General features: G+C 36.6%; 1 protein-coding gene across 1 annotated transcript; it reads right to left on the minus strand.

The window, feature by feature from the left end:
* Positions 1-468: 468 nt before the first annotated feature.
* SULT1D1 (sulfotransferase family 1D, member 1) lies at positions 469-26,215 on the minus strand. Its single transcript, XM_002688336.4, has 7 exons — positions 26,068-26,215; positions 19,287-19,412; positions 18,391-18,488; positions 13,900-14,026; positions 12,355-12,449; positions 2,996-3,176; positions 469-654 (listed from the first exon to the last, which is right to left on the minus strand). Exons 1-7 carry the CDS (start codon positions 26,213-26,215, stop codon positions 542-544), a joined length of 888 nt encoding a protein of 295 aa, XP_002688382.1. The 3' UTR covers positions 469-541.

Consider the following 26,215-nt stretch of genomic DNA (forward strand, 5'->3'; position numbering starts at 1 on the left):
TGATTTTTATCTCTGATAGTAACTAATGAATTATTATTATTACATACTTTGGTAATATATGTTTATTTATTACTTTTAGATTATTAATGTATAAACTATAAGAGTAGAAGACCATGATTAACAAACTATTCAGTAAACACTCTAAGGAAATACACAAAAATGTCATTGATATTTTATTATGCTGATACCATTCTAAGCATACAATGAAGAGAATATAATGCCTTCTTAAGAGGGTATTTTGGGTCTAATCCATCTATCTTGAAGATTTTGTTAAATATCTTCCTTACCAGTCCAACAATGCAGGCCTTAAACTTAAAAAAAAAAGTACAATTATAAATTTTTAGACTTAATTTTATTTAGTCTTTAGGAATAATAAAGCATAATAAAAACATTGTAGAAGGTAGTTAAAATAATAAAACAATGTTGATCTTTCATATGCAAACTCTGAAATTCTTTGAATATTCTCTTATAAAACACTAATGTCAGTAAATAGGAAAACATTACACATAACTAAAGCAGCTGGAAAAAGAGCAAGTATTTCTTAGATCTCAGAATGAAATTGCAATGTAGACCCTTTCATTTTCTTTTCATAATCCTCTTCAAATCTTTCATACTGGACTACAGTAAACTGATTTTTCCAGTCTCCTGAAACACCTGAAAAGAAAGATGAGGTGGTAAATTTTAAACTAATGTTAAAAATTTCTAATATCAATTTTAAGCTTAATTACTAGCTTGTATTTTTAGACCTCTAACTTTATACTGCCATATCTACTCCATAACTCTGTTCTTCACCTCCTACTCCCACTCCCAGACTCTTAGACCTTCCTAATTTTCCAAAAATCTCCGTGGGTTTTTCCAATATCTTATATAAAGAAATAACTTGTTGAATAGCTTCAGGAAATGTCACTGAGAGAAAAATCCAATGTCTCAAAATCTTTACTCTTTGATTTTAAGAGCTTGATTAATAAAGGACCAGAAAGCTTTTCAGACATTTTAAAACTATCTTTTCCAGTGTAAAATGATAAAAAGTTACTAAAGTTATTAAAAAGTTTCTATGATCAAGTAAGATTTAGAAACTACTATATTCAATGTAATTAAATCTATTTCATTATTATTGTATTGTTCTTTCAATCTTCTTGATACTAACCACATCTAAAACCTTAAAGGAAGAAATAGGAAGTAGTATTTATAATGCATATCTGATAGAAACAATGTCATTTTCATAGGGCAATTAAGAAGACACATTTGGAAGCCCAGTTTTAGAGAAAAAATGAAGAAAACATGCCAAAACAACCATCAATCTGGCCTAGGACTTCTTAACCTTGACATTTTATTTATGTATATCTCCACTGTTGATATTTGAAGTCAGCCAGTTCTTTGCTGGGGAGGATGTGGGGGTTGTCCTGTGCATTGTGGGAGGTTTTAGCACCATCCTTAGCCTCTATACATTGGAAGCCAACAGCGAACCCCTAGTCATGATCACCAGCAATGACTTCAAATGTTGTCAAACATCCCCTGGGAGGCAAAATCATACCTGGCCAAGATCCAGATATTCCCAGCAAGGCTTATCCATTGCACAGTTCCTAACCTCCTAAAAATATCTCTAGAATGTACTGATGCATTATAATTACAATTTCCTTTAATAGTGCCTTTACAGGTTCTCATCAAAACATCTGTTCCTCCAAAACTGTCTTAGATTATATTAATATTTACTCTCTTCTTCACTGTAAAAAGATTTTACACCTATGTCCATTGTAGCATGTTGTGTGATTCCTCCTTGCCTCATTAACTTTGGGCTTGGATTTTTTGTATGCTTTGGCCAAAGGAATTTGAATGTATGTGGTATATAGCACATCTGAACAGAAACGTTAAAGGGCCTGGCAAGTTTCCAACATCTTTCTTGATCTTTCTCTCTTTTTTGAGGGCATAGCTCACAAAAGGGCAGCTCTTTCAGTCTGGGTTTCAGAAAGAGAAAACATAAGAGGCAGAGCCCATGAGAGTCAAACAAAACTAATCAGAGTCAAAAAGAAATGAACAAAATTGCTGCAGCCACAGTTGGCCAACATACAACAATATTAAACAAAAAACAAATCCCTAAGCTACTGAGATTCTTGGGGTTGTTTGTTTTAGCAAAGATGACTAATGCATACGCAACTAACAGAATTTATCAATCTCATCATAAGGACAAAGACATACACACACATTTTGTTCATTCACTTAGTCGTGTCCAACTACAGCATTCTGGGCTTCCCTGTCCTTCACCATCTTCCAGATTTTGCTCACATTCGTGTCCGTTGAGTTGGTGATGCCATCCAACCATACACACACACACACACACACACACACACACACACACACACACTTCAACTCAACATATATTCAGTAAAGGAATATTTTGTGCAAAATGTTGACTACAGTTCAATACTTGAGTATGCAATGATTTATCATAATCATAGAAACAATCTCAAGGAATTGGATTTTCTTTCATGGTAACCCACTCCAGTACTCTTTCTTGCCTTGAAAATCCCATGGACAGAGGAGCCTGGTAGGCTACAGTCCATGGGGTCACAAAGAGTCGGACACGACTAAGCGACTTCACTTTCATTTTTCATTAATTTATTCCCAGCATTATTTAAGCTAGTTACCAACCATAGCAAAAATTTTAGGGAATATGAAGAATATCTAGATAATTCAGACAAATAACAGTTATCCTTCTGATACATCATTGAATGTCAAAATCTATACTTATCAACACATAGATTCTTGAATAAACATTTTTTACTAGGAAGCTTGTCTTACATGTTAGACTTACAATAATAATAAATATTTTTGCCATGAATTATTTCCTTTAATAATTTTTTTCATAAAACTTTCTCCCCAACATACTTAATCTCTTCCCATTTACTTTGATATTGTTCTTATCTGCCTACATACAATGTCCATAATATTACTATCAATTTGTATAGAAGCTAATATATAATGTATATAAAGCTACCTTTTCTCATGAAGGGAGACACAGAATGGTCCATACAAAATTTTGGCATAGTGGTATAATTTGCACTAGGATTTTGCTTCATCATATCAAAGGAGCTATGATAGAGGATTTTATCCACAGTTTCTTCTGGAAGGTCTTTATCTAGAAATTTTAATAACTTCTGAATTTCACACTTTGGATCCTAAAAAACATTATAAAGAAACAGGATTATTTCAGGTAGATTTAGTCATGAAGTAAGCAATGCATTTTATAAGGATCCACATTTCAATGTGTCAGAGGAAATATTTTTATAGTTTTATATGGCCTTTTCAATTTCCTTTCCCAAGTGTATAATCTTATTCTTGATTATACCAGACAACCATCTGCTAAAAGGAAGAGGTAAGATTTGTTTCAAAAAATGGAAAAAAAAAATAGGTCAATATTCAACTTTTCACTTTCAAAAGTAGAATTATCCTGTAGAATAATAGATGGTGATAAAACAAACTTGGGTCTCCTGCATTGTAGGTGGATTCTTTACAACTGAGCCACCAGGGAAGCCCTATGATATTATGGCAAGGTATAATTAAGATAAGATATAATTATGACAAGATGAAATTTTCAAAACCCCTTTATCTTCTTTTTATAGCATATCTAATATTAAGAATAGATTTCCACCAAGCATTTAAAGAAGAATTAATATGAATATTTCTCAAACTCTTCCAAAAAGTAGAAGCTAAGAGAATACTTCCAAACTCATTTTATGAAGCCTGCCTTACCCAGACAACAAAGCTAGACAAGTAGAGTATCAGAAATGAAAATTGCAAGTCAATATCTCTGGTGAATATCAGTGCAGAAAACATGAACAAAATACTGGCAAACTAAATTCAACAGCACATTAAAAGGATCATATGCTATAATCATACCATTTCTGTCCTTTATGGAGCCCATCTTTGCATGAAATGTTCCCTTGGTATATCTAATTTTCTTGAAGAGATCTCTAGTCTTTCCCATTCTGTTGGTTGCCTCATTTCTTTGCATTGATCGCTGAGGAAGGCTTTCTTATCTCTTCTTGCAATTCTTTGGAACTCTGCATTCAGATGCTTATATCTTTCATTTTCTCCTTTGCTTTTCACTTCTCTTCTTTTCACAGCTATTTGTAAGGCCTCCCCAGACAGCCATTTTGCTTTTTTGCATTTCTTTTCCACGGGGATGATCTTGATCCCTGTCTCCTGTACAGTCACAAACCTCCACCCATAGTTCATCAGGCACTCTATCTATCAGATCTAGGCCCTTAAATCTATTTCTCACTTCCACTGTATAATCATAAGGGATTTGATTTAGGTTATACCAGAATGGTCTAGTGATTTTCCCTACTTTCTTCAATTTAAGTCTGAATTTGGCAATAAGGAGTTCATGATCTGAACACAGTCACCTCCTGGGCTTGTTTTTGCTGACTGTATAGAGCTTTCCATCTTTGGCTGCAAAGAATATAATCAATCTGATTTCAGTGTTGACCATCTGGTGATTTTCATGTGTAGAGCCAACTCTTGTGTTGTTGGAAGTGGGTTAAGAAGAGGTGGCAAGAATACACAGAAGAACTGTACAAAAAAGATATTCACAACCAAGATAATCATGATGGTGTGATCACTCACCTAGAGCCAGACATCCTGGAATGTAAAGTCAAGTGGGCCTTAGAAAGCTTCACTATGAACAAAGCTAGTGGAAGTGATGGAATTCCAGTTGAGCTATTTCAAATCCTGAAAGATGATGCTGTGAAAGTGCTGCACTCAATATGCCAGCAAATTTGGAAAACTCAGCAGTGGCCACAGGACTGGAAAAGGTCAGTTTTCATTCCAATCCCAAAGAAAGACAATGCCAAAGAATGCTCAAACTACTGCACAATTGCACTCACCTCACATGCTAGTAAAGTAATGCTCAAAATTCTCCAAGCCAGGCTTCAGCAATACATGAACTGTGAATTTCCAGATGTTCAAGCTGGTTTTAGAAAAGACAGAGGAACCAGAGATCAAATTGCCAACATCTGCTGGATCATGGAAAAAGCAAGAGAGTTCCAGAAAAACATCTATATCTGCTTTACTGACTATGCCAAAGCCTTTGACTGTGTGGATCACAATAAACTGTGGAAAATTCTTCAAGATATGGGAATACCAGACCACCTGACTTGCCTCTTGAGAAATCTATATGCAGGTCAGGAAGCAACAGTTAGAACTGGACATGGAACAACAGACTGGTTCCAAATAGGAAAAGGAGTATGTCAAGGCTGTATATTATCACTCGGCTTATTTAACTTATATGCAGAGTACATCATGAGAGACGCTGGGCTGGAAGAAGCACAAGCTGGAATGAAGATTGCAGGGAGAAATATCAATAACCTCAGATATGCAAATGACACCACCCTTATGGCAGAAAGTGAAGAGGAACTCAAAAGCCTCTTGATGAAAGTGAAAGTGGAGAGTGAAAAAGTTGGCTTAAAGCTCAACATTCAGAAAACGAAGATTATGGCATCCGGTCCCATCACTTCATGGGAAATAGATGGGGAAACAGTGGCTGACTTTATTTTTATGGGCTCCGAAATCACTGCAGATGGTGATTGCAGCCATGACATTAAAAGACGCTTACTCCTTGGAAGGAAAGTTATGACCAACCTAGACAGCACATTCAAAAACAGAGGCACTACTTTGCCAACAAAGGTCCATCTAGTCAAGGCTATGGTTTTTCCAGTAGTCATGTATGGATGTGAGAGTTGGACTGTGAAGAATTGATACTTTAGACCTGTGGTGTTGGAGAAGACTCTTGTGAGTCCCTTGCCCAGAAAGGAGATCCAACCAGTCAATTCTAAAGGAGATCAGTCTTGGGTGTTCTTTGGAAGGAATGATGCTAAAGCTGAAAGTCCTGTTCTTGGCCACCTCATGCAAAGAGTTGACATATTGGAAAAGACTTTGATGCTGGGAGGGATTGGGGGCAGGAGGAAAAGGAGATGACAGAGGATGAGATGGCTGGATGGCATTACCTACTCGATGGATGTGCATTTGAGTGAACTCCAGGAGTTGGTGATGGACAGAGAGGCCTGGCGTGCTGCAGTTCACGGGGTTGCAAAGAGTCGGACACGACAGAGTGACTGAAGTGGACTGAACTGATGCTATAATCAAGTGAGATTTATTCTGGGGATGCATAAATGTTTCAACATCTGCAAATCAATCAATGTGATACATCACATTAACAAAATCAAGAATATAAATCACATGATCATCTCAATAGATGCAGAAAAAATCATTTGACAAAATTTAATACAGATTTATGATTAAGAACTCTCAACAAAGGGAATAGAGAAGGAACATACATCAGTAAAATTAAGGACACATATAAATCCAGAGCTAACATACTCAAAGGTGAAAAGCTGAAAGTTTTCTAAGGCTAGGAATAATGGTTAACCATACTCAATAATACTCTGTTATAAGTTTTAAAGTTGCAGAGAGAGTATATCTAAAAATTCTCATCACAAGAAAAGATATATATATAACTCTGTGTTGTGATGTATATCAATTAGACTTATTGTGGTGGTTATTTTATACTGTAGACAGATATTGAATCATTCTTTTGTATACCTGAAACTAATATTATATGTCAATTATATCTTGATAAAATAACGAATAGATATACCTCTCAGAGAAATCTCTTATATTAGAAAAAAGATATTCTTTCTACCTCTCACGCTTATATAGATATTTTGATAGTCTGAGTATATGAGGACAGTAAAATAAAAACCTGTGCACTTTCCAGCCCAAGGAGTGGTAGGGAAGAGAAAGAGACAATAATGAAGAGGAGAGATCCATTTAATGTATTCCTTGTGACTTTCCTTCTCTATGCATCAGGACTGGACCTAGAAGAGCATGTTAGATGTAATGAAAGAGTTGCATTCAGATCAAATAGCTTGTGCCCTGCTACCCACTGAGGAAGTGTTCTTCTTGATGCTCTAAACCAGACTGAAACAGAGAGCCATAATCTTAGTGAATTGATGAGATCAGCCAGAAAACAATCTGAGCTTTCACTTTCCTAAGACATCCATCTCAATTCATGGAAACAGAACCAGAAAGTTTCTGTGGTGGCTATAATAGAATCTATTTCTTATAACTGCATAACTTAACATGGTAGCAATAAGATACACGCCCTAATTCTTCAAGCGGAAGAATTACTATCAAAGTTGAATCCCCAGTTGTGACTAGTCTATCATGTGAAAGGTACGTGGAAGAGTGAGGGGAAAGGGTGGAGAAGGCTTGGAATGGTAATATTTCGGGCAGATCTGATAACAGAGACACTGGAACCCTTGATTAATTTTGAGCTTTTTCTGACAGAAGATGTAGATTCTCCTCCCATATTTGAGAAGATTCAAATTCCTTGGAATAGGAAATGGCAACCCACTCCATTATTCTTGCCTGGGACATCCCATAGATGGAGTAATCTGGCAGGCTTCAGTCCATGGGGTTGCAAAGAGCCAAACACGACTTAGCGACTAACCAACAAAAACAAAACTTCCTTAGCTCAAAGACCTTATTATGACCTAATGTGGGAACTTCTCTTTCAAGATACTGCTTATCATCTTCAATCTCTATTTGTTGCTTCTTGTCCCATAATTAGGGTAATATACCACACCATAATCCAGAGTGGCAAGTGCAAAGTGGTTTGAACAGGTTGCATGGGAAGCTGAGAATTTGACTAGCAAATCTTCCAGAGAGGATTGCCTTAGGTGGGTAAGGTAGTTTCTTTAGGGGATGTGTGTGGAATAGATTTCCCAAATAAGAGATGAATGAATCATAGTCATCCAAGGGAATTTAGGTGTGGACAGGTTCTCTGAGAGACATTCAGTTTAAGAGATGAGACATATTCCTTAAATGAATTACCTAAATAATCAGGACAGGATAAGTTTTCAATCAAATTGTAGAATGAATTCTTTTCAATGCTAATGATTAAACTGAAGAGAAAAAATAAAAGTTATATGTTTTAGAGATTACATAATAAAAATTACATTGCTTCACCAATATCCTTGCCATAATAGTATAGGAGACTAAAAAACCATAAATAAACATATACATAGAATAATTAGAGGTGGTTGATACTATGAAAATAACAATAGAAGCAAAAGAGACTTTAGTAGACAAAAGATAAGTTATCTGATCTTGTGAACATGAAAGAGCTCTGTGGAGAGATAATACCCACGACATGAAGCATGAGAAGAGGTTAATCTAAAAATAGTAGGAAAAATGTTTCAAGTAAGCTCAATTTTTTGAGAAATGGAAAATGGCATCAGAAAAGATTGGAGAGACAGACAGGGACTAAATAATGTGCAAATCTATAAATTATCTTAATGTTTTATACTTTGGGGCTTCCCTGGTGGCTCATCAAGGCTAAAGAATCCACTTGCCAATGCAGGAGACACAGGTTTCATCCCTGCATCAGGAAGATACCCTGAAGAAGGAAATGGCAACCCACTCCAGTATTCTTGCCTGGAATATTCAATGGATAGAGGTGCTTGGTGGGCTAAAGTCCATGGGGTCATAGAGTGTTGGACAAAACTTAGTGACTAAACAACAGCAGCAGAGACAGAAGTCATTGAAAGATTATTAGAAGACAGTGGACATACTTTGATTCAGATTTTAAGAAGATCATTCTCTCTGAGTGAATAACAGAAGCAAAATTAGTTCAAATATATCAAGACAGTTGGCTGAACTAGAGTAGGAGACAGTATTAGCAGAAAGGAGTAGATTAAGTAAAAGATCAAGTTTCAAGGCTGAATTAATAGAACAGAAGATTAGTCATGAGGACTTGCCAGATGGCACTAGAATTAAACAAACAAACAAACAAACAAATCACCTCCCAGAGCAAGAGACTAAGAGACATCAGTTGGACCCCTGGTTGGCAAAGATCCCCTGGAGAAGGAAAATCACAACTCACTTCATTATCCTTGCCTGGAGAGTCTCATGGACAGAGGAACTTGGTGGGTTCTGGTCCAGTTCAGTTCATTTTAGTCGCTCAGTCATGTCTGACTCTTAGAGACCCCATGGACTGCACCATGCCAGACTTCTCTGTTCATCACCAGCTCCCAGAGCCTACTCAAACTCATGTCCATTGAGTTGGTGATGCCATCCAACCAACTCATTCCCTGTCGCCCCCTTCTCCTGCCTTCAATCTTTCCCAGCATCTGGGTCTTTTCCAGTGAGTCAGTTCTTTGCATCAGGTGGCCAAAGTATTGGAGTTTCAGCTTCAGTATCAGTCTTTCCAATGCATATTCAAGATTGATTTTCTTTAGGATGGACTGGTTGGATCTCCTTGCTGTGCAAGGGATGCTCAAGAGTCTCTCCAACACCACAGTTCAAAAGCATCAATTCTTTGGCACTCAGCTTTCCTTATAGTCCAACTCTCACATCCATACATGACTACTGGAAAAACTATAGCTGTGACTAGATGGAAATTTATTGGCAAAGTAATGTCTCTACTTTTTAATATGCTGTCTATATTGGTCATAGCTTTTCTTCCAAGGAGCAAGCATTTTTTAATTTCATGGCTGCAGTCACCATCTGCAGTGATTTTGGAGACCAAGAAAATAAAGTCTCTCACTATTTCCATTGTTTCTCTATCTATTTGCCATGCAGTGATGGGACCAGATGCCATGATCTTAGTTTTCTGAATGTTGAGTTTTAAGCCAACATTTCACTCTCCTCTTTCATCAAGAGCCTCTTTAGTTCTTCTTCACTTTCTTCCATAAATGTGGTATCATCTACATATCTGAGGTTATTGATATTTCTCCCAGCAATCTTGATTAAAGCTTGTGCTTCATCCAGCCTGGCATTTCACATGATATACTCCACATATAAGTTAAATAAGCAGGGTGACAAAATATAGCCTTGACGTACTCCTTTCCTGATTTGGAAACAGTCTGTTGTTCCATGTCCAGTTCAAACTGTTGCTTCTTGATCTGCACACAGATTTCTCAGGAAGCAAGTCAGGTGGTCTGGTATTCCCATCTCTTTCAGAATTTTCCACAGTTTGTTGTGATCCACACAGTCAAAGGCTTTGGCATAGTCAATAAAGCAGAATGATTTTCTGGAAACCTGTTGCTTTTTCAGTGATCCAGCAGATGTTGGCAATTTGATCTCTGGTTCCTCTGCCTTTTCTAAAACCAGCTTGAACATCTGGCAGTTCACAGTTCATGAACTGTTGAAGCCTGGCTTGGAGAATTTTGAGCATTACTTTGCTAGCATGTGAGATGAGTGTAATTGTGCAGTAGTTTAAGCATTCTTTGACATTGCCTCTCTTTGGGATTGGAATGAAAACTGACCTTTTCCAGTCCTGTGGCCACTGCTGAGTTTTCCAAATGTGCTGACATATTGAGTGCTGTGCTTTCACAGCATTATCTTTTAGCATTTGAAATAGCTCAACTGGAATTCCATCACCTCCACTAGCTTTGTTTGTGGTGATGCTTCCTAAGGCCCACTTGTCTTCACATTCCAAGATGTCTGGTTCTAGGTGAGTGATCACACCATCATGATTATCTGGATCATGAAGGTCTTTTTTGTATAGTTCTTCTGGGTATTCTTGCTACCTCTTCTTAATATCTTCTGCTTCTGTTAGGTCCCTACCATTTCTGTCCTTTATTGCGGGGAGCGAGCTCCGCCTCTGGCAAAGGTCATGAGGAAGGAGGCTTGGCATACGCAAAGGCGGGATCAAGCCTCAGGAGTCTCCCTGGAAATTCTCGAGCAATCTACCCCCAAAACCAGAGTCTGCCTACTTTCTGCTTTGTGCTTTCACCTACACCTCTGACTTTACCGGGGGGCTGTCCCCCACTACCTCTTTGAAAAAAGTTAGCTTACAGCTCCAGTTAATAATTCCTGGGTGTGACAGTGTTTAACCTACAAACTCCTTTGGAAATCCTCTAGCCTGCCTGAATAGGTTTTTCCGGCCTCATGTGATTGTTCAGAGCCTCCCAACTGTGAGAGGCAGGAGATGTTCTAAACTGTCTAAACACAGATTCTTTTGAGTAGTTAAAAGATTGATTAGAAATTGTATTGGTGAAGGGATTTTCACTTGTTGGGCCAATGTTTGCTGCTAAGTTTCCATATCCCTTACCTGCTGTGTCCCTGGCAGTGTATTGATTAATATAATTGGTGTAAGTAGTAGCTTTAATGTTTGTAACCTGGGACCCTTGAGTTAATTCTTTTTCTTGTTATAGCCCACCACACCTTTGCGCTGTAGGAATGCAACTTTATCTAATGCTTTTGGAGGGTGGCTCCTGACCAATCACCTTTAGAGAAAAATAAGTTTTCTGAAGAAAGGGTCTTAAAATGTTAACAGGCCTCCGGGCCAGAAGATGATGCAAATCACCTAAGCTTTTGCATATGATAAGTTTGCAGGAAGAAAGCCTGGCTTGCTGCCTGACTCCACCCCTTCCCCCATTATCCTCTATGCATAACTTAAGGTATAAAAACTACTTTGGAAAATAAAGTGCGGGGCCTTGTTCACCGAAACTTGGTCTCACCATGTCGTTCTTTCTCTTACCTTCTGGCTGAATTATTCAGCCTCTTTTCTCCACTGAATTTCCTCACTGAGCTATCCTTATTTCAGCCTCTTTTCTTCACTGAATTTTACTGAGCTATCCTCATTCTATTACTCTTTATATCCTTAATTAACATTTAATTAAGCAATTGTCTCCTGATCTTCGCCTACGCCGTCTCTCCTTCGAATACCCTGGATCAGCCGGGGCTGGTCCCCGGCACTTTATTATGCCCATCTTTGCATGAAATGTTCCCTTGGTATCTCTAATTTTCTTGAAGAGATCTCTAGTCTTTCCCATTCTATTGTTTTCCTCTATTTCTTTGCACTGATCGCTGAAGAAGGCTTCCTTATCTCTCCTTGCTATTCTTTGGAACTCTGCATTCAAATGGGTATATCTTTCCTTTTCTCCTTTGCCTTTCACTTCTTTTCTTTTCATAGCTATTTGTAAGGCCTACTCAGACAACCATTTTGCCTTTTTTCATTTCTATTCCATGGTGATGGTTTTGATCACTGCCTCCTGTACAATGTCACTAACCTCCATCCATAGTTCTTCAGGCACTCTATTAGATCTACTCCTTTGAATCTGCTTATCACTTCCACTGTATACTCATAAGGGATTTGATTTAGGTCATACCTGAGTGGTCTAGTTCCTGAATGCTTCCAGTCCACAGGGTTGCAAAGAGTCCGAAAAGAATGAAGTGACTTAGCACACACAGATTACTCATATTTATAGATCAAAAAGAAAAGAAAGTGTGATACAAAGATGAATCTTAAGTTTCCTTAAAAATGAAGAAATAGTAGTTTGCTCTTACCTGTTTCATGTCTTCATAAAACAGATAAAGTTTGCAATAATCTTTTTTCTTCTCCCACCAGCCCTTAACATGGTCATACCAAGAACCAAAAGCCACTAAATTGAGACATAAAATGATCACATAATTAAAATATTTACATGAAGTAAAGAATTGTTCAACATTATTCCCAGTCATCCTCACACATCAGTATGATTACTTATTAGTTCAGGAATGAGGGGTGGTAGGATAAGAAAAACATATCAAATAATTCCTGTTCTCACCCAACTTACAATCTTAGAAAGGATGAAATACTTCTGTTACATGATGAATTGTGTCCCCTCAAATTCTTATGTTGAAGTCCCGATCACTAGTACTTCAGACTACAACTGATTTTGGAAATAAACTGAAGAAGTAGTTATTAGGCAAAAAGGAACTAGAAATTGAAGATTTAGAAAATTCTCAGCTTATCCATATTGAAAAAGGATCTGAGGAAGCATACTCTGGAAAAAACACCAAGGATGTGATTGGCAGCATTCATCAAAGAGGTTCAGTGTGTGACTTAAAAATACAATTAGTTATCTCAGTGAAAACACTGCCAGTTTGCACTGAAGGGACGGTGGCAGGTTGAAATGTGAGAAGACTGTTAGACTTCTGGGTCCCTACAGGCAAGAAATAGACCAATAGGGCCATGTGGCTGCGAACATGCTTCTTTCTTCAAGGATGACCCGAAAGGAGGTTCAGAGGTCATCAGGAAATTACAACAAACATGTACAATGAGACCATATGAAGATATAGGGAGAAGATGGTCACCTACAAGACAAGAAGAAAAGCCTCAGAAATCAACCCTGAGTACACCTTTATCTTGGACGTCTAACCTTCAGAACTGTGAGAAAATAAATGTGAGTTGTTTAAGCCATTCAGTCTGTGGTACTTTTCTATGACAGGCCTAGCAAAAAAGATACAGCTACAAATAAATAAAACTAAAATTACAAGAGCAAGATGGCAGATACTAAGTATCACAGAAGGTAAGTGGTATTGAAGTTCATAGGAGAGGGAGAGGGAGAGGGAGAGAAAGACAGGGATTGAGAGGTTAGGAATGGGATGTGGAAGAAGCATAGAGTTACTACCATAGGCATGAATATGTTTCCTAAAAGAGGCTCTGTAGAAGAACAAAGACTTGAATATAAAATTTTCACTCAAGAATTTCCAGTTTATATAATAAAAATGGAGGAATGGTAGAGAAAAGAAAGTCCAAAAGATATGTACAAAATCAAAACAATATAAGGGGAGGGACAGTAAGAAAGTGCTTATCAGTGGTCACTAAGCAGTAACAAAACAGAGACTTAGGATTGATGACTCTGTAAGTCTCATATTCCCCAAAAGTCTTTAAAGGGAAGAGACTATATGTTTTATCTTTTGCTTTGTCTATCTTCTTCATACACTAGTAGAATGTTGGGCATATATTAGGTTTATAATAAATACAAAATTTGTATTTAAACCTTATATCTCCTTGTAAAAAGATTTTTCACAATGGAACTCTATCATTAAAATAAGATTTAGACTCACCCTTTCCAGTCATGAATTTATCTAGGAATTCCTCCCAGGTACCAGGATCTGGATGCATTTTTGCCATTTGGTAAAAATAATAGTAAGACACGGCTACATCATTAGCATTCCGTGCCACATAGACCATCTATGGGGAGATAGGGAAAATCATCAAGTCATTTATATTCTTTAATCACTTGTATTTTTTTGCTTACCCTGGCAGAATGTTTATTTTCCTTTTTTTAATCATAACCTAAGCTTTATATTTATATTCTGACATAGTATATTCATGACTATATATAACACAAAAACTTATATCTCACTTCCCTGATTTGTCTTTAGTCTTTCAAAAGAAGAACATCTCTTAACACATGGAAAACCAAGTATAATAAGAATTACAGTAAATATTGAATTTTAAGAATGAACTAAACTTGCTCTTAAATTGAGAATATTTCTCTGTATAACTTGTTAAAACTAATAATGAAAGGAAAAAGCAAGTTTATAAAGCTGAAAAAACACCTTATCTTTTATTGAAAAGAAGCTATTATTTGGGTACATTTAATCAATGTACATAACGATCATTGCTGTTTATAATGATTGACATGGAAGTAAAATTTATGTATTAAGATGCCAAGTATGTTTGAAGGCAGACATTTTGAATACATTTCCCAATAAAAGTGATATTGCTATGCCTTGCTGGCAAATCCTATGAAGTCCATTAAGCCTACTTAGCCCCTGTAAAAGCACACCTGAAAACACTGAAGCCCTAGCCACTTATGCAGTAAATATATTTCTAAGTAAAAATGTATTTCAGGAAGAAATCTCCTTTCATCTAAACAGAATCTGAGCTTTCTTCTTCTTTTCCAACTGATGGAGAAAGGAAATGGGAACTTTTATAATCCCATACCACTGGTAGTTCTCATATTCTGGACAGGCTTAGAAAGAAGAAAGAAGTGACATGAATGGAGAGGGATTTTTCAAAAGTTTAGAGCTTGGACTCTGTTGCTGATATAATTTTTTGAGAAAATAATAAACTTTGCAAATATTCTCAATTGGTTTCTGTTTCAACCATGGTGATGAATCAACTGCTTTCTTATCACCCCTTCTATTTCTTTAATGAAGTCTGTGAGATATAGATAAAAGGCTCTCAGAGATATTCCCCAATTCTCCTAACACCAAGGTATTTCTGGGAGTTTCTATGAGTTTTTACTTCAAGATTTAAGATGATAAACTATATCCTTACTTCCTTATCACATTTGTTTTAATTAGATTTTGAATGAAAAACAAAGGTAGACACAAACACACATACAAAGACATTTTGGATAACATAAATAAAGTATAATCAATCAATTTTTCAAAAGAAAAACTACAGCTGAAAAACAACAGCTGTTTTGCTCATTCTATTAAAGATGTGGTGATAGAGACATGCTCTAAATACCTTTCTCAGGTCTACAGGTCTGGTGACTGTCTAGCTTTCCAGATTCATTTTCCAACCACATTAAACCATTTGTGGAATCTGCCTCATGCCTTGCTGTTTCACATGTTAGGCTATGTACATATAGTTTTCTTTTTCTAAACTGACCTCGTTAATCTGAAAATCTCCTACTTTTTCTTTAAGATGTTGATGAAAATTTTCCTTCTTTTATGAGACTTCTTTCAAGACTTCCCTTGTAGTCCAGTGGTTAGGACCCTGTGCTTCCACTTCAGGGGGTATGGGGTTCTATCCCTGGTTTGGGAACTAAGTTGCTACAAGTTGTGCAGCATAGCCAGAGAGAGAGAGAGAGACTACTTTGCCCCAAAGAATCTTTACTTTACTTCATGCACTGGCACTTACCTTGCTGATATGTAATTATTTTTTCATATATATATATATATATATATATGTATATTTTGGCTGTCTTTTCCACAGTATTTGATGTATTCTATAAGACTATATGCTGTATGGACCAGAAGTCCCTGACTTTTTAAACCTTTGCATAATGTGGTCATAGAGAAAGAATATTATTATATCAAAATTTGTTTTAAAAAGAACATTACTACTTATGTTATAGGTATTAAACAGATATTTTGATATAAAGGTGGTAATTGAAGCAATAAAGCCTTTAGAGGAAAACAGAAGGGAGAATATATTCATGATTTGGGGGATGAGATTTTAAACAATTACAGAAAGCTCCAATCATAAAGAAAAAAACTCATATATCCACCAACGCCAAAATTAAAAACTTCTTTAAAAGATATTGCTGAGAAAGTTAAAAAAGAAAAAAAAAAACAGAGTAAGACATAGAGAAATTAAATTATCTCATGAAAACACTTGTATTAAGACTATATGGAGAACTTCTAGCTTAATTAAAAAGAAAGAAGCCCCTTTAGAAAAAGGCAAAGGATTTACACACATACCTCAGAAAAGGTGATATCTAAGCTATGTAAAGTTGCTTGAAATAATTAATTGTTAGGAAAATATAAAGTAAAACCACAACGAGATGCCGCCAGTTTGCCACCATTTACCAGTATGGCTAAAAGTAAATATTTTTAGCTATATTTTGGATTGATGAGGACATGGAGAACTTAGACTCATATACTACTGATCAAAGTGTACACTAGTGCATATGCTTGGAAAAGAAATTGGAAAATTTTTTTCTAAAGCTGGACAAATGCATACTTTAAGATACAGTACTATCCCAAGATATGTAACTAAGAGAAATGTATACATATATGTGCTATTTTATATTTGCATAAGAATGTGCACTGCAGAACTATTTTTATTACTGACAATAAACAACAACCCAACTGTCCATCAGTTATACCATGAATAAGTAATTTGTGGAATATTCACGTGTACATATTGGAATGCCTAACATCAGTGGTTCTCAAATGTTAATATGAACCAAATATGCTTGGAGGTCTTATTAAAACTCAGATTGCTGGACCCTAAGCCCGTAATTTCTGATTCAGTAGGTTGGATTTGGGCCTGAGAATTTGCATCTCTAGTGAGCTACTTTTGCTCATGATACCACAATTTATGATGTAAACAGGTCTATATTAAGGAAACCAAGACAAATGCAAAATAACAAGTATGGTAAGAATTGATCCCACAGATATTACATTAAATGGAATAAGCTAAAGGTGAAACTCCAGTATTTTGGCCACCTCATACGAAGAGTTGACTCATTGGAAAAGACTCTGATGCTGTGAGAGATTGAGGGCAGGAGGAGAAGGGGACGACAGAGGATGAGATGGCTGAGTGGCATCACTGACTCGATGAACATGAGTCTGAGTGAACTCCGGGAGTTGATGGACAGGGAGGCCTGGAGTGCTGCAATTCATGGGGTCGCAAAGCATCGGACACGACTGAGCGACTGAACTGACTGAACTGAAACATTCAAGAGAATAACTTTACAAGAAAAACAGGCAAATCACTTTATGATGAAAACATTCACAAATAATGATTATCTCTGCAAATGGGGATGGGTTCCTGTCTGGAAATGCACAGGAATAGAGCTTTATCTGGCTCTATTCCTCATTTAATTCCTTGGTCAATTTCTTGTTCTGGGGTCTAATTTTATGGGTATGCTCACTTTATGAAACTCGTCAATCCATATCCTTAGCATTTATGTACTTTCCACTATAAACATTACATGAATTAAAATACTTATTAAAAAGGTAGCTTGAAACAAATCCATTGTTATTGTTACAACAAGTCCATTGTTGTAAGTCATGTCCAACCCCATAGACTGTAGCCCCCTAGGCTCTTTTGTCCACTGGATTTCCCAGGCAAGAATACTGGAGTGAGTTGCCATTTCCTTCACCAGGGGATCTTCCTGACCCAGGGATTGAACCAGTGTCTCATACTGGCAGGCAGATTCTTTACCATTGAGCAACCAGTGAAATCCATAATATAGTAGTTAGCTAAACCTGCAACATAATATTTTGCTGTTGTTTAGTCACTAAGTTATGTCCAGTTCTTTTGCCACCCCTATGGATTGCAGCCCACTAGGCTCCTCTGTCCATGGGATTTCCCCTGCCAAAATACTGGAGTGGGTTGCCATTTCCTTCTCAAGGGAATTTTCTCAACCCAGGGATCCAACCTCCCTTTTCTACTTGGCAGGTGGATTCTTTACCACTGAGCCATCAGGGAAATGTTATAAATTATAATATGCTGTATGTTATAAATTATATATAAGTTCATATTGGTAAATTAAAATTATACTGAGTTAATGAAGGAGTTCTGGATTATTTAAATATCCATTGTTTAAAAGCAATGAGTGAAGGGATTTAGACAAGAAGGCATTTTAGAAACAAGAAAGCCTGAGTGATTCTCAGTGTTTGGGCACTGAGAATAATCCTTTATCTATAGCACTTGTGTCCAGTGGTATTATTTTGATCCTTGGGATATATGGACAAAATTATTATTTTTTCAATGATTTATCCAGGGATTGCAATTTCCCATCTTAATTTCTGCATAATTAGTCAAAGTAATCACAACATAAAGTTTGCTGTTTAAAAATTTGCTACCTTACAGTTATTTTTCCAAAATGAAGAAGGGAGAAGTTGGACAGGTAGGTGTTTTTTCACTAATCTAGGAGACTGCATGTCATTCAAGTCCTCAACACCTGCAAGCATAAAAGTTAAACTACATTTTAAATATGGAATCATAAGGTTAATTAAAATATAACCTAAGACTTTGTAAACATTAATTCCACTATGTGACTTGAAATGGATATATGACTGCATATCCTCATATACTTCTGAGATCCACAATAAAGTAAAAACAGATAAATTCTGGTGAGCTAGGATTTTTTATTTGTAAATAATGGGGCTTATTATCTTTATAAGTGTCTATAAATCCTCAGATAAAAGGCTTGCTTAGGCAGTAAGTCAAGTGCTAGTTGTCCAAGTTTTTCCTTCATTTATCTTCCTCTTTTACTTATTTACAGTATGGGAAAATTTAACTACAGGACTTCAAAATCTCTTTCCAGCTTTTTTATATTCAAATCTTAAAATCAAATTAAGCCATGAGATCCATGACTAATTTTAAATATTTTAATAATACAAAACCACATATTCCCATCATCATTTTATTTGAGTCTGTGAACATCAGCTACATAATAGTAGACATGATTCTATAATGAATCAAACACTGAATTTTCTACATATAATGATCACACATTATTTAAATGTTGAAAGCTTTAATATACTCATTAAAATGTCCTCATATGTAGATATTATCTTTGGGTGGAAGTTGACTATAATAAGGGTATTGGCATAGCCAAATTCTTACTCTTTTATTGTAGACACTTATGATTCAACTGCGCAAGCTCTATTTGTATCATTTTCCATCACAACACTTTCAAACACCACAAAAATAGGGATTTAATCCTATACAGAAAAGGAACATTAAGAGATATTACCATTTGTAAGTCTTGGAATTATTAATTCCATGAATGGCACTCGTTTGTATATTGCATCTCTTTTACATTTCTCCACATCCCCATGGTTATAGATCAAATCCAATATTTCACTAATCCAGGTTGTTCCTGAGGAAAAAAGAATCAAAGAAACTCAAAACTTCTGTGTTAAAATGTATATGAGAGGGTTAATAGAGGTAGAGAAGCACTGTAATATATTAAAAAAAAAAAAGTGTTCTTCATTTGCGTTCTGTTTTCCTAGGAGATAGGAAATATCAGTATCTCTTTTCTTAGGAGATATCAGTATCTATCTTGAACATATACATATGTATCGTGTACATATGTATGTATGTGTATCTATATGTCTAAAATCTGATTAAAATAACCATAAGAGTAAGGCAGGCAAAGGACGTAAGCATGACTTTTTAAGGAGACAGAATTTAAATAGCAATAGCATACCCTCCTGGGTGAAATGGATGAGGGAATTAGTCACATTTAGTGAATCTGACCAGAAACTTGTATATTTCTTATTTAACTAAAAAGATTATTAGTTTGGGGGACAAAAGAGCACTTCAGGTAAAAATGTTCAACATTTGGTGGAATGGTGAACAAGGGAAACAAGACATTGTAAATGCATCCATAGAGACTCACGTGTCATTCATCAACAAAAGACAATGGATTCTGAATAAGCAGGGCAGACCAAGTCACTCTGATCTTCTGAGATTGTGCCTCACTGGTCTTTTGAGAAACGGACCTAAGTGTATGAGAATATAGTCTACCCAATTGTCTACGGCACTCAATGATCAGGGTGTTGAGGCACTGCTAAACAAACAAACAAAACAAACATCGTAGTACCTCGGAGAAAAATACTTTATTAATTGTTTCTATCCTCTTCCTCTTTACCCAGTGTGTAATGATAGTCTCTAAATTGCATAATCGTAGATCAAAACTAAATATACAAATTAAATAACTGATCTGTGCACACAGCACTTCTGAAGAATGATCTGTCTGTAGATGCAATTTTGAGTACTTTAGACTTCCTTACTATTCAGTCCTTTCTTGTGGGCAACTCTTCCTCTTCCTTGTCCCTACATCATGAGCATGAGTCTCTCTCCTCTATCCTTCTACATAGACAATTATAGTACTAAGAAAAAGATGAGTCAAATCATTATCACCCTTGAACATTTTGTTGCTTGGTCTGATTTCGGCTTGGGCTTCCCTCATGTGGTAAAGAATCTGCCTGATATTTCAGGAAATGCAGATTTGATCCTTCTATCAGGAAGATCCCCTGGAGAAGGAAGTGGCAACTCACTGCAGTATTCTTTCCTGGGAAATCCCATGGACAGAGATGCCTGGTGGCCTACGCTCCACGGGGTCGCAAAGATTCAGACACAACTTAGTGACTAAATGACAGCAAATGGTTTTGGCTTAAGCGATGATTCATGAGGGGGAGAAAAAGAGACCTAAATGCCAAAGTACAATATAGCACATTTTATTTCCTATTAGTGGGTGGTTCAAATGGTGGCCAATGAAATCTGATTGAAAAAGATGCCAACTTATGGTTTGAACTGTAAATGTTTACTTTCCACAATATTTGAAAAAAATAGCATATGGTTTAGCTCATTAATGAGTTCATTAACTTGAAACTTTTTATAAAAAAATCAACAGGGCACCAAATATTAGTAATTTTAAGATGTAATCTCAATAGATTGTAAAGGAAATGAACTAAAAAGAAAATAACAGGAATAAAGAGTGTAGGATTAATTTATATGAAGCCATTTAGCTCTTACTATGCCAGAAAAAGTTCACCTTCAAGGATTCCTTTCATAGATGAACTGTTTGAATAATGGTAACTTCCAAAAATTGTCTTTAGAATGCTCCCAAATATCATTTGTTATTGTTGTTTGTTGCTAAGTCATGCCCAACTCTTTGTGATGGACTGTAGCCCACCAGGCTCCATGGACTGTAGCCTGCCAGGTTCCTCTCTCCGTGGGATTTCCCAGGCAAGAATATTGGAGTGGGTTGCCATTTCCTTCTCCAGGAGATCTTCCAGACCCAGGGATTGAATCTGCATCTCCTTCATTGACAGGTGGATTTTTTTTTTAATCACTGAGCCACCAGGGAAGCCCCCTTAACACCATATACAAAAATAAATTAAAAATGGATTGAAGACCTAAATGTAAGGCTGGATACTTTAAAACTCTTAAAGGAAAACATAATTAAAACACTCTCAGACATAAATCAGAGAAGGCAATGGCACCCCACTCCAGTACTCTTGCCTGGAAAATCCCATGGATGGAGGAGCCTGGTGGGATCCAGTCCATGGGGTCACTAAGAGTCAGGCACAACTGAGCAACTTCACTTTCACTTTCCACTTTCAGGCATTGGAGAAGGAAATGGCAACCCACTCCAGTATTCTTACCTGGAGAATCCCAGGGACAGAGGAGCCTAGTGGGCTGCCGTCTATGGGGTCGCACAGAGTCGGACACGACTGAAGCGACTTAGCAGCAGCAGACATAAATTGCAGCAAGATCATTTTTGATACACCTCCTTGAGTAGTGGAAATAAAAACAAAAATTAACAAATGGTTAGGTTATTGTTTTTGTTTTTGTTTTTGTTTTTTTTTCGAGCTGCATGAGTTTTTTGCATATTTTGGAGATTAATCCCTTGTTGGTTGTTTCTTTTGTAAATACTGTATTTTCTCTCACTGTGAAGGCTATCTTTTCATTTTGTTTATATTTTCCTTTGCTGTGCAAATGCTTTTCAGTTTAATTAGGTTCCATTTGTTTATTTTTGTTTTTATTTTCATTATCCTAGGAGATGACTCAGAAAAGATCCTGCTAAAATTTATGTCTGAGAGTATTCTGCCTATTTACCTTAAAGAGTTTTATAGTATCCAGCCTCACCTTTAGATCTTTGATCCATTTTGAGTTTATGTTTTTGTGTGGTGTTAAGAAGTATTCTAATTTCTTTGTTTACATGTAGTTTTTCAGTTTTCCCAGAACCATTTATTGAAAAGACTATCTTTTCTCCATTGTATACTCTTGCTTCCTTTGTCATAGATTAGGTGACCATAGGTGTGTTGATGTGTCTCTGGGCTTTCTATCCTATTCCATTGATTTATATTTCTGCAGTATATACATTTGTCCAATATATCCAGAGAAAATTATAATCTGAACAGATACATGCAGCTAATGTTCATTGCAGCACTATGTTTACAATAGCCAGGACATAAAAGCAACCTACATGTCCATCAACAGAAGAATGGATAAAGAAGATATAACACATATATACAATGGACTACTATTCCACTGAGCTATGTAGCACATATGTGTGTGCGTGCTAAGTTGCTTTAGTCGTGTCCAACTCTGCGATTCTACTGTGTGTAGCCTGCCAGGCTCTTCTGTCCATGGGATTCTCCAGGCAAGAATAATGGAATGGATTGCCATGCCCTCCTCCAGGGGATCTTCCTGACCAGGGATCAAACCCACAGCTTTTATGTCTCCTGCATTGGCAGGCAGGTTCTTTACCACTAGCACCACCTGGGGAGGACTAGTGGTCTAATGCAATGGACTATTCCTACTGTAGTACATATATACAACAACCTACATGTCCATCAACTGAGAAATGGATAAAGAAGGTGCAGTACATATACACAATGGACTATGGGCTAACCATTAAAAACAATGAAATAATTCAATTTACAGCAACATGGATAGACCTAGAGATTGACATACTGAGTTAAGTAAGTCAGACAAAGACAGATACCATATGTTATCACTTATATATGGAATCTAAACAACAACAACAAAAACAGTAAAAATGAGCTTATTTACAAAACAGAAACAGGATCACAGATGTAGAAAGCAAACTTATGGTTACTAGGGGGAAAAGGGGGAGCGAGGGATAAATTGAGTTATTGGGATTGATATATGCACAGTATTATATATTTATATATATAAATATATATTATATAGAAGAGTGATACCTAATAAAGATCTACCATATAGCACAGGGAACTCAACTCAATACTCTGTAATGATCTATAGGGAAGAAGAATCTAAAAAAAAGAGTGAATATATGTATAATTGATTCACTGTGCTATATATCCAAAACTAACACAACATTGTAAATCAACTGCACTCCAATAAAAATTAAAAATAAAACAAAACAAAGGTTGACTTAATGTATTGCTGCTTGTGAATATATCAAAAAAAGCAGAAACAAAAGAACACATATGTTATCAGCGACTATATTTCCTTTCCTAAGCTTATACTTCAACAAAGAAATGTAAAGTAGATTTGGTCCTAAACAATTTGAGCTTGGTGTACAGCTCTTTTCTATAATAGTGACAAGAGAAAGGAAAAGCAAGCTTTTGCTAAAAGAAACATATTTTTCATGTCTATGAAGGTCTGCATAATACATTTGTTTACTTCCTAGTAGGAACTCTATATTCTCATGCAATGTTTGTAATTTTGGCACATTAGAATCCCCCAAGCTTTGCAGGGCTTTCCTCCTAGGACCTGTAACATATAGCTTTGAGGTAGTTTTAATATTTATAATCTAAAAAAAAAGATCGGTAGTCAGTATACTTATTAAAATTTTATTTTCCTCAATTCTTTTAAGAAATGAAGCAGGAATATAAAGGAAAATTGACTTTAGAGAGTTCTGTAGTCAGGACAGTTGGTTGATTATGAGTGCAAGTAAATTAACTGGATAAAAGGCTAGAGAGAGCCTCATCTCTCTGATACCTTTCTATATATCTAACACTGGGTAAAGTGGAAAGCTATCATAAAAAGATCTGAAGGAATACACATTTTTTAATTGAAGTATGGTTGATTTAAAATATTGTGTTAGTTTCATGTGTACAACAAAGTGATTCAATCATATATGTTTTTGAGAAATACAAGATATTGATTCTTTTAAAAAAGTTATTTGCTTACATTATTTTTAGCCATCTTGGGTCTTTGTTGGGGCCACTCTTTGTTGTGGTGCATGGGCTTCTCACCACAGTGGCTTCTCTTGTTGCAGAGCACAGGCCCTGGGTGTGTGGGCTTCAGCAGTTGCAGAATGCAGGCTCAGGAGTTGCAGCAGGCTCTAGAGTGCAGGCTCAGTAATTGTGGATAATGAGCTTAGTGGCCCCATTACACATGTAATCTTTCAGAACCAGGGATGCAACTCATGTCCCCTGCACTGGCAGGGAGATTCTTCACCACTGAACCACTAGGGAAGTTAAAAAATTATCGATTTTTATTGTTATATTAAACTCTTCTTTCTGGAATTGTGTACTAAAGTGAGAAGGTATTTTGCTTAGAGCAAAATACTTCTAAATTCAGTTCAGTCTCTCAGCCATGTCCGACTCTTTGTGACTTCATGGACTGCAGCATGCCAGGCTTCCCTGTCCTTCACTTTCTCCCAGAGTTTGCTCAAACTCATGGCCATCAGGGCAGTGATGCCATCCAACCATCTCATCCTTTGTCATCACCTTCTCCTCTCATCTTCAATCTTTCCCATCATCAGGGTCCTTTCCAATGAGTTAGATCTTTGCATCAGGTGGCCAAAGTATTGGAGTTTCAGCTACAGGATCAGTCCTTCCAATGAATATTCAGGACTGATCCCCTTTAGGATGGACTGGTTGGATCTCCTTGCAGTCCAAGGGACTCTCAGGAGTCTTCTCCAACACCACAGTTCAAAAGCATCAATTCTTTGGTGCCCAGCTTTCTTCACAGTCCAACTCTCACATCCATACATGACTACTGGAAAAACCATAGCTGTGACTAGATGGACCTATGTTGGCAAAGTTATGTCTCTGCTTTTTAATATGCTGGCTAGTTTGGTCATAGCATTTCTTCCAAGGAGCAAGTGTCTTTTAGTTTCATGGCTGCAGTCACCATCTGTAATGATTTTGGAGCCCAAAAGAGTAAAGTCACTGTTTCCATTATTTCCCCATCTATTTGCTATGAAGTGATGGGACCAGATGCCATGATCTTAGTTTTCTGAATGTTGAGCTTTAAGCCAACTTTTTCGCTCTCCTCTTTCACTTTCATCAAGAGGTTCTTTAGTTCTCCTTCACTATCTGCCTTAAAGGTGGTGTTATCTGTGTATCTGAGGTTATTGATATTTCTCCCGGCAATCTTGATTCCAGCTTGTGCTTCATTCAGCCCGGCGTTTCTCATGAGGTATTCTGTATATAATTAAATAAGCAGGGTGACAATATACAGCCTTGGTGTACTCCTTTCCCGATTTGAAACGAGTCTATTGTTCCATGTCCAGTTCTTATTGGACTGCTGCAAGGTCAGGGGCACTAAGTGCATCAGTGCGTGCAAGGGACCTTTTGTAGGAGGTTGCCATTATCTTCTTTACCTCCACCCTAGTTTGGTCTCAGGTCAAAATACTTCTAAACATATTCACAAAATAAATACGTTTGAAATAGCAAAACACTGTTTTACAAAATATGTTTGAATATTAAAATAAGCAAAATATTTAAACATTAACTTGTATAGAAAGTTTATGTGTGCATATGTATTCTAATGTTCTTAAATTCTTTATCTATGTAGTTTGTTTTTGCTTGACTTTAAAAAGAAATTCCAATAGCATTAATTTCCACTCGGATATAGCCTCCACTCAGTTGCAGACCTTTCAAAATAAGAAGTGACTTTGTATAACTTAAAACTGTCCCACAGCTGCTCCAGATATCCCCTTGTCAAGTGATCTGTCGATCATTGGGCTTACACAGGTGAATCAATAACCAATCAGCTAGTACAAATAAATGAAAAGATCTTACCAGATTTGGGATAGGTGGCGATCAGAAGGTCATCTGGTCGATTTTCAAATGACTCCACCTGGGACCACTCCTCAACAATGCTCCAAAAAAGAGGGATGCCCTGAACATCCACCAACTCCCTCCTGAATATATCCAGCTTGCTGTCCAT

Source organism: Bos taurus, chromosome 6 (assembly GCF_002263795.3).
Source record: "Bos taurus isolate L1 Dominette 01449 registration number 42190680 breed Hereford chromosome 6, ARS-UCD2.0, whole genome shotgun sequence".
Taxonomy (NCBI): Eukaryota; Metazoa; Chordata; class Mammalia; order Artiodactyla; family Bovidae; genus Bos; species Bos taurus.

Coding starts and splice junctions, on each gene's coding strand:
- SULT1D1 (XM_002688336.4), bottom strand. CDS start 26,215: ATGGACAGCAAGCTGGATATATTCAGGAGGGAGTTGGTGGATGTTCAG. Junction 12,450..13,899: donor TAAATTCATGACTGGAAAGG/GTGAGTCTAAAT, acceptor GTCTCAATTTAG/TGGCTTTTGGTTCTTGGTAT. Junction 655..2,995: donor GTCTCCCTTCATGAGAAAAG/GTAGCTTTATAT, acceptor CTTTCTTTTCAG/GTGTTTCAGGAGACTGGAAA.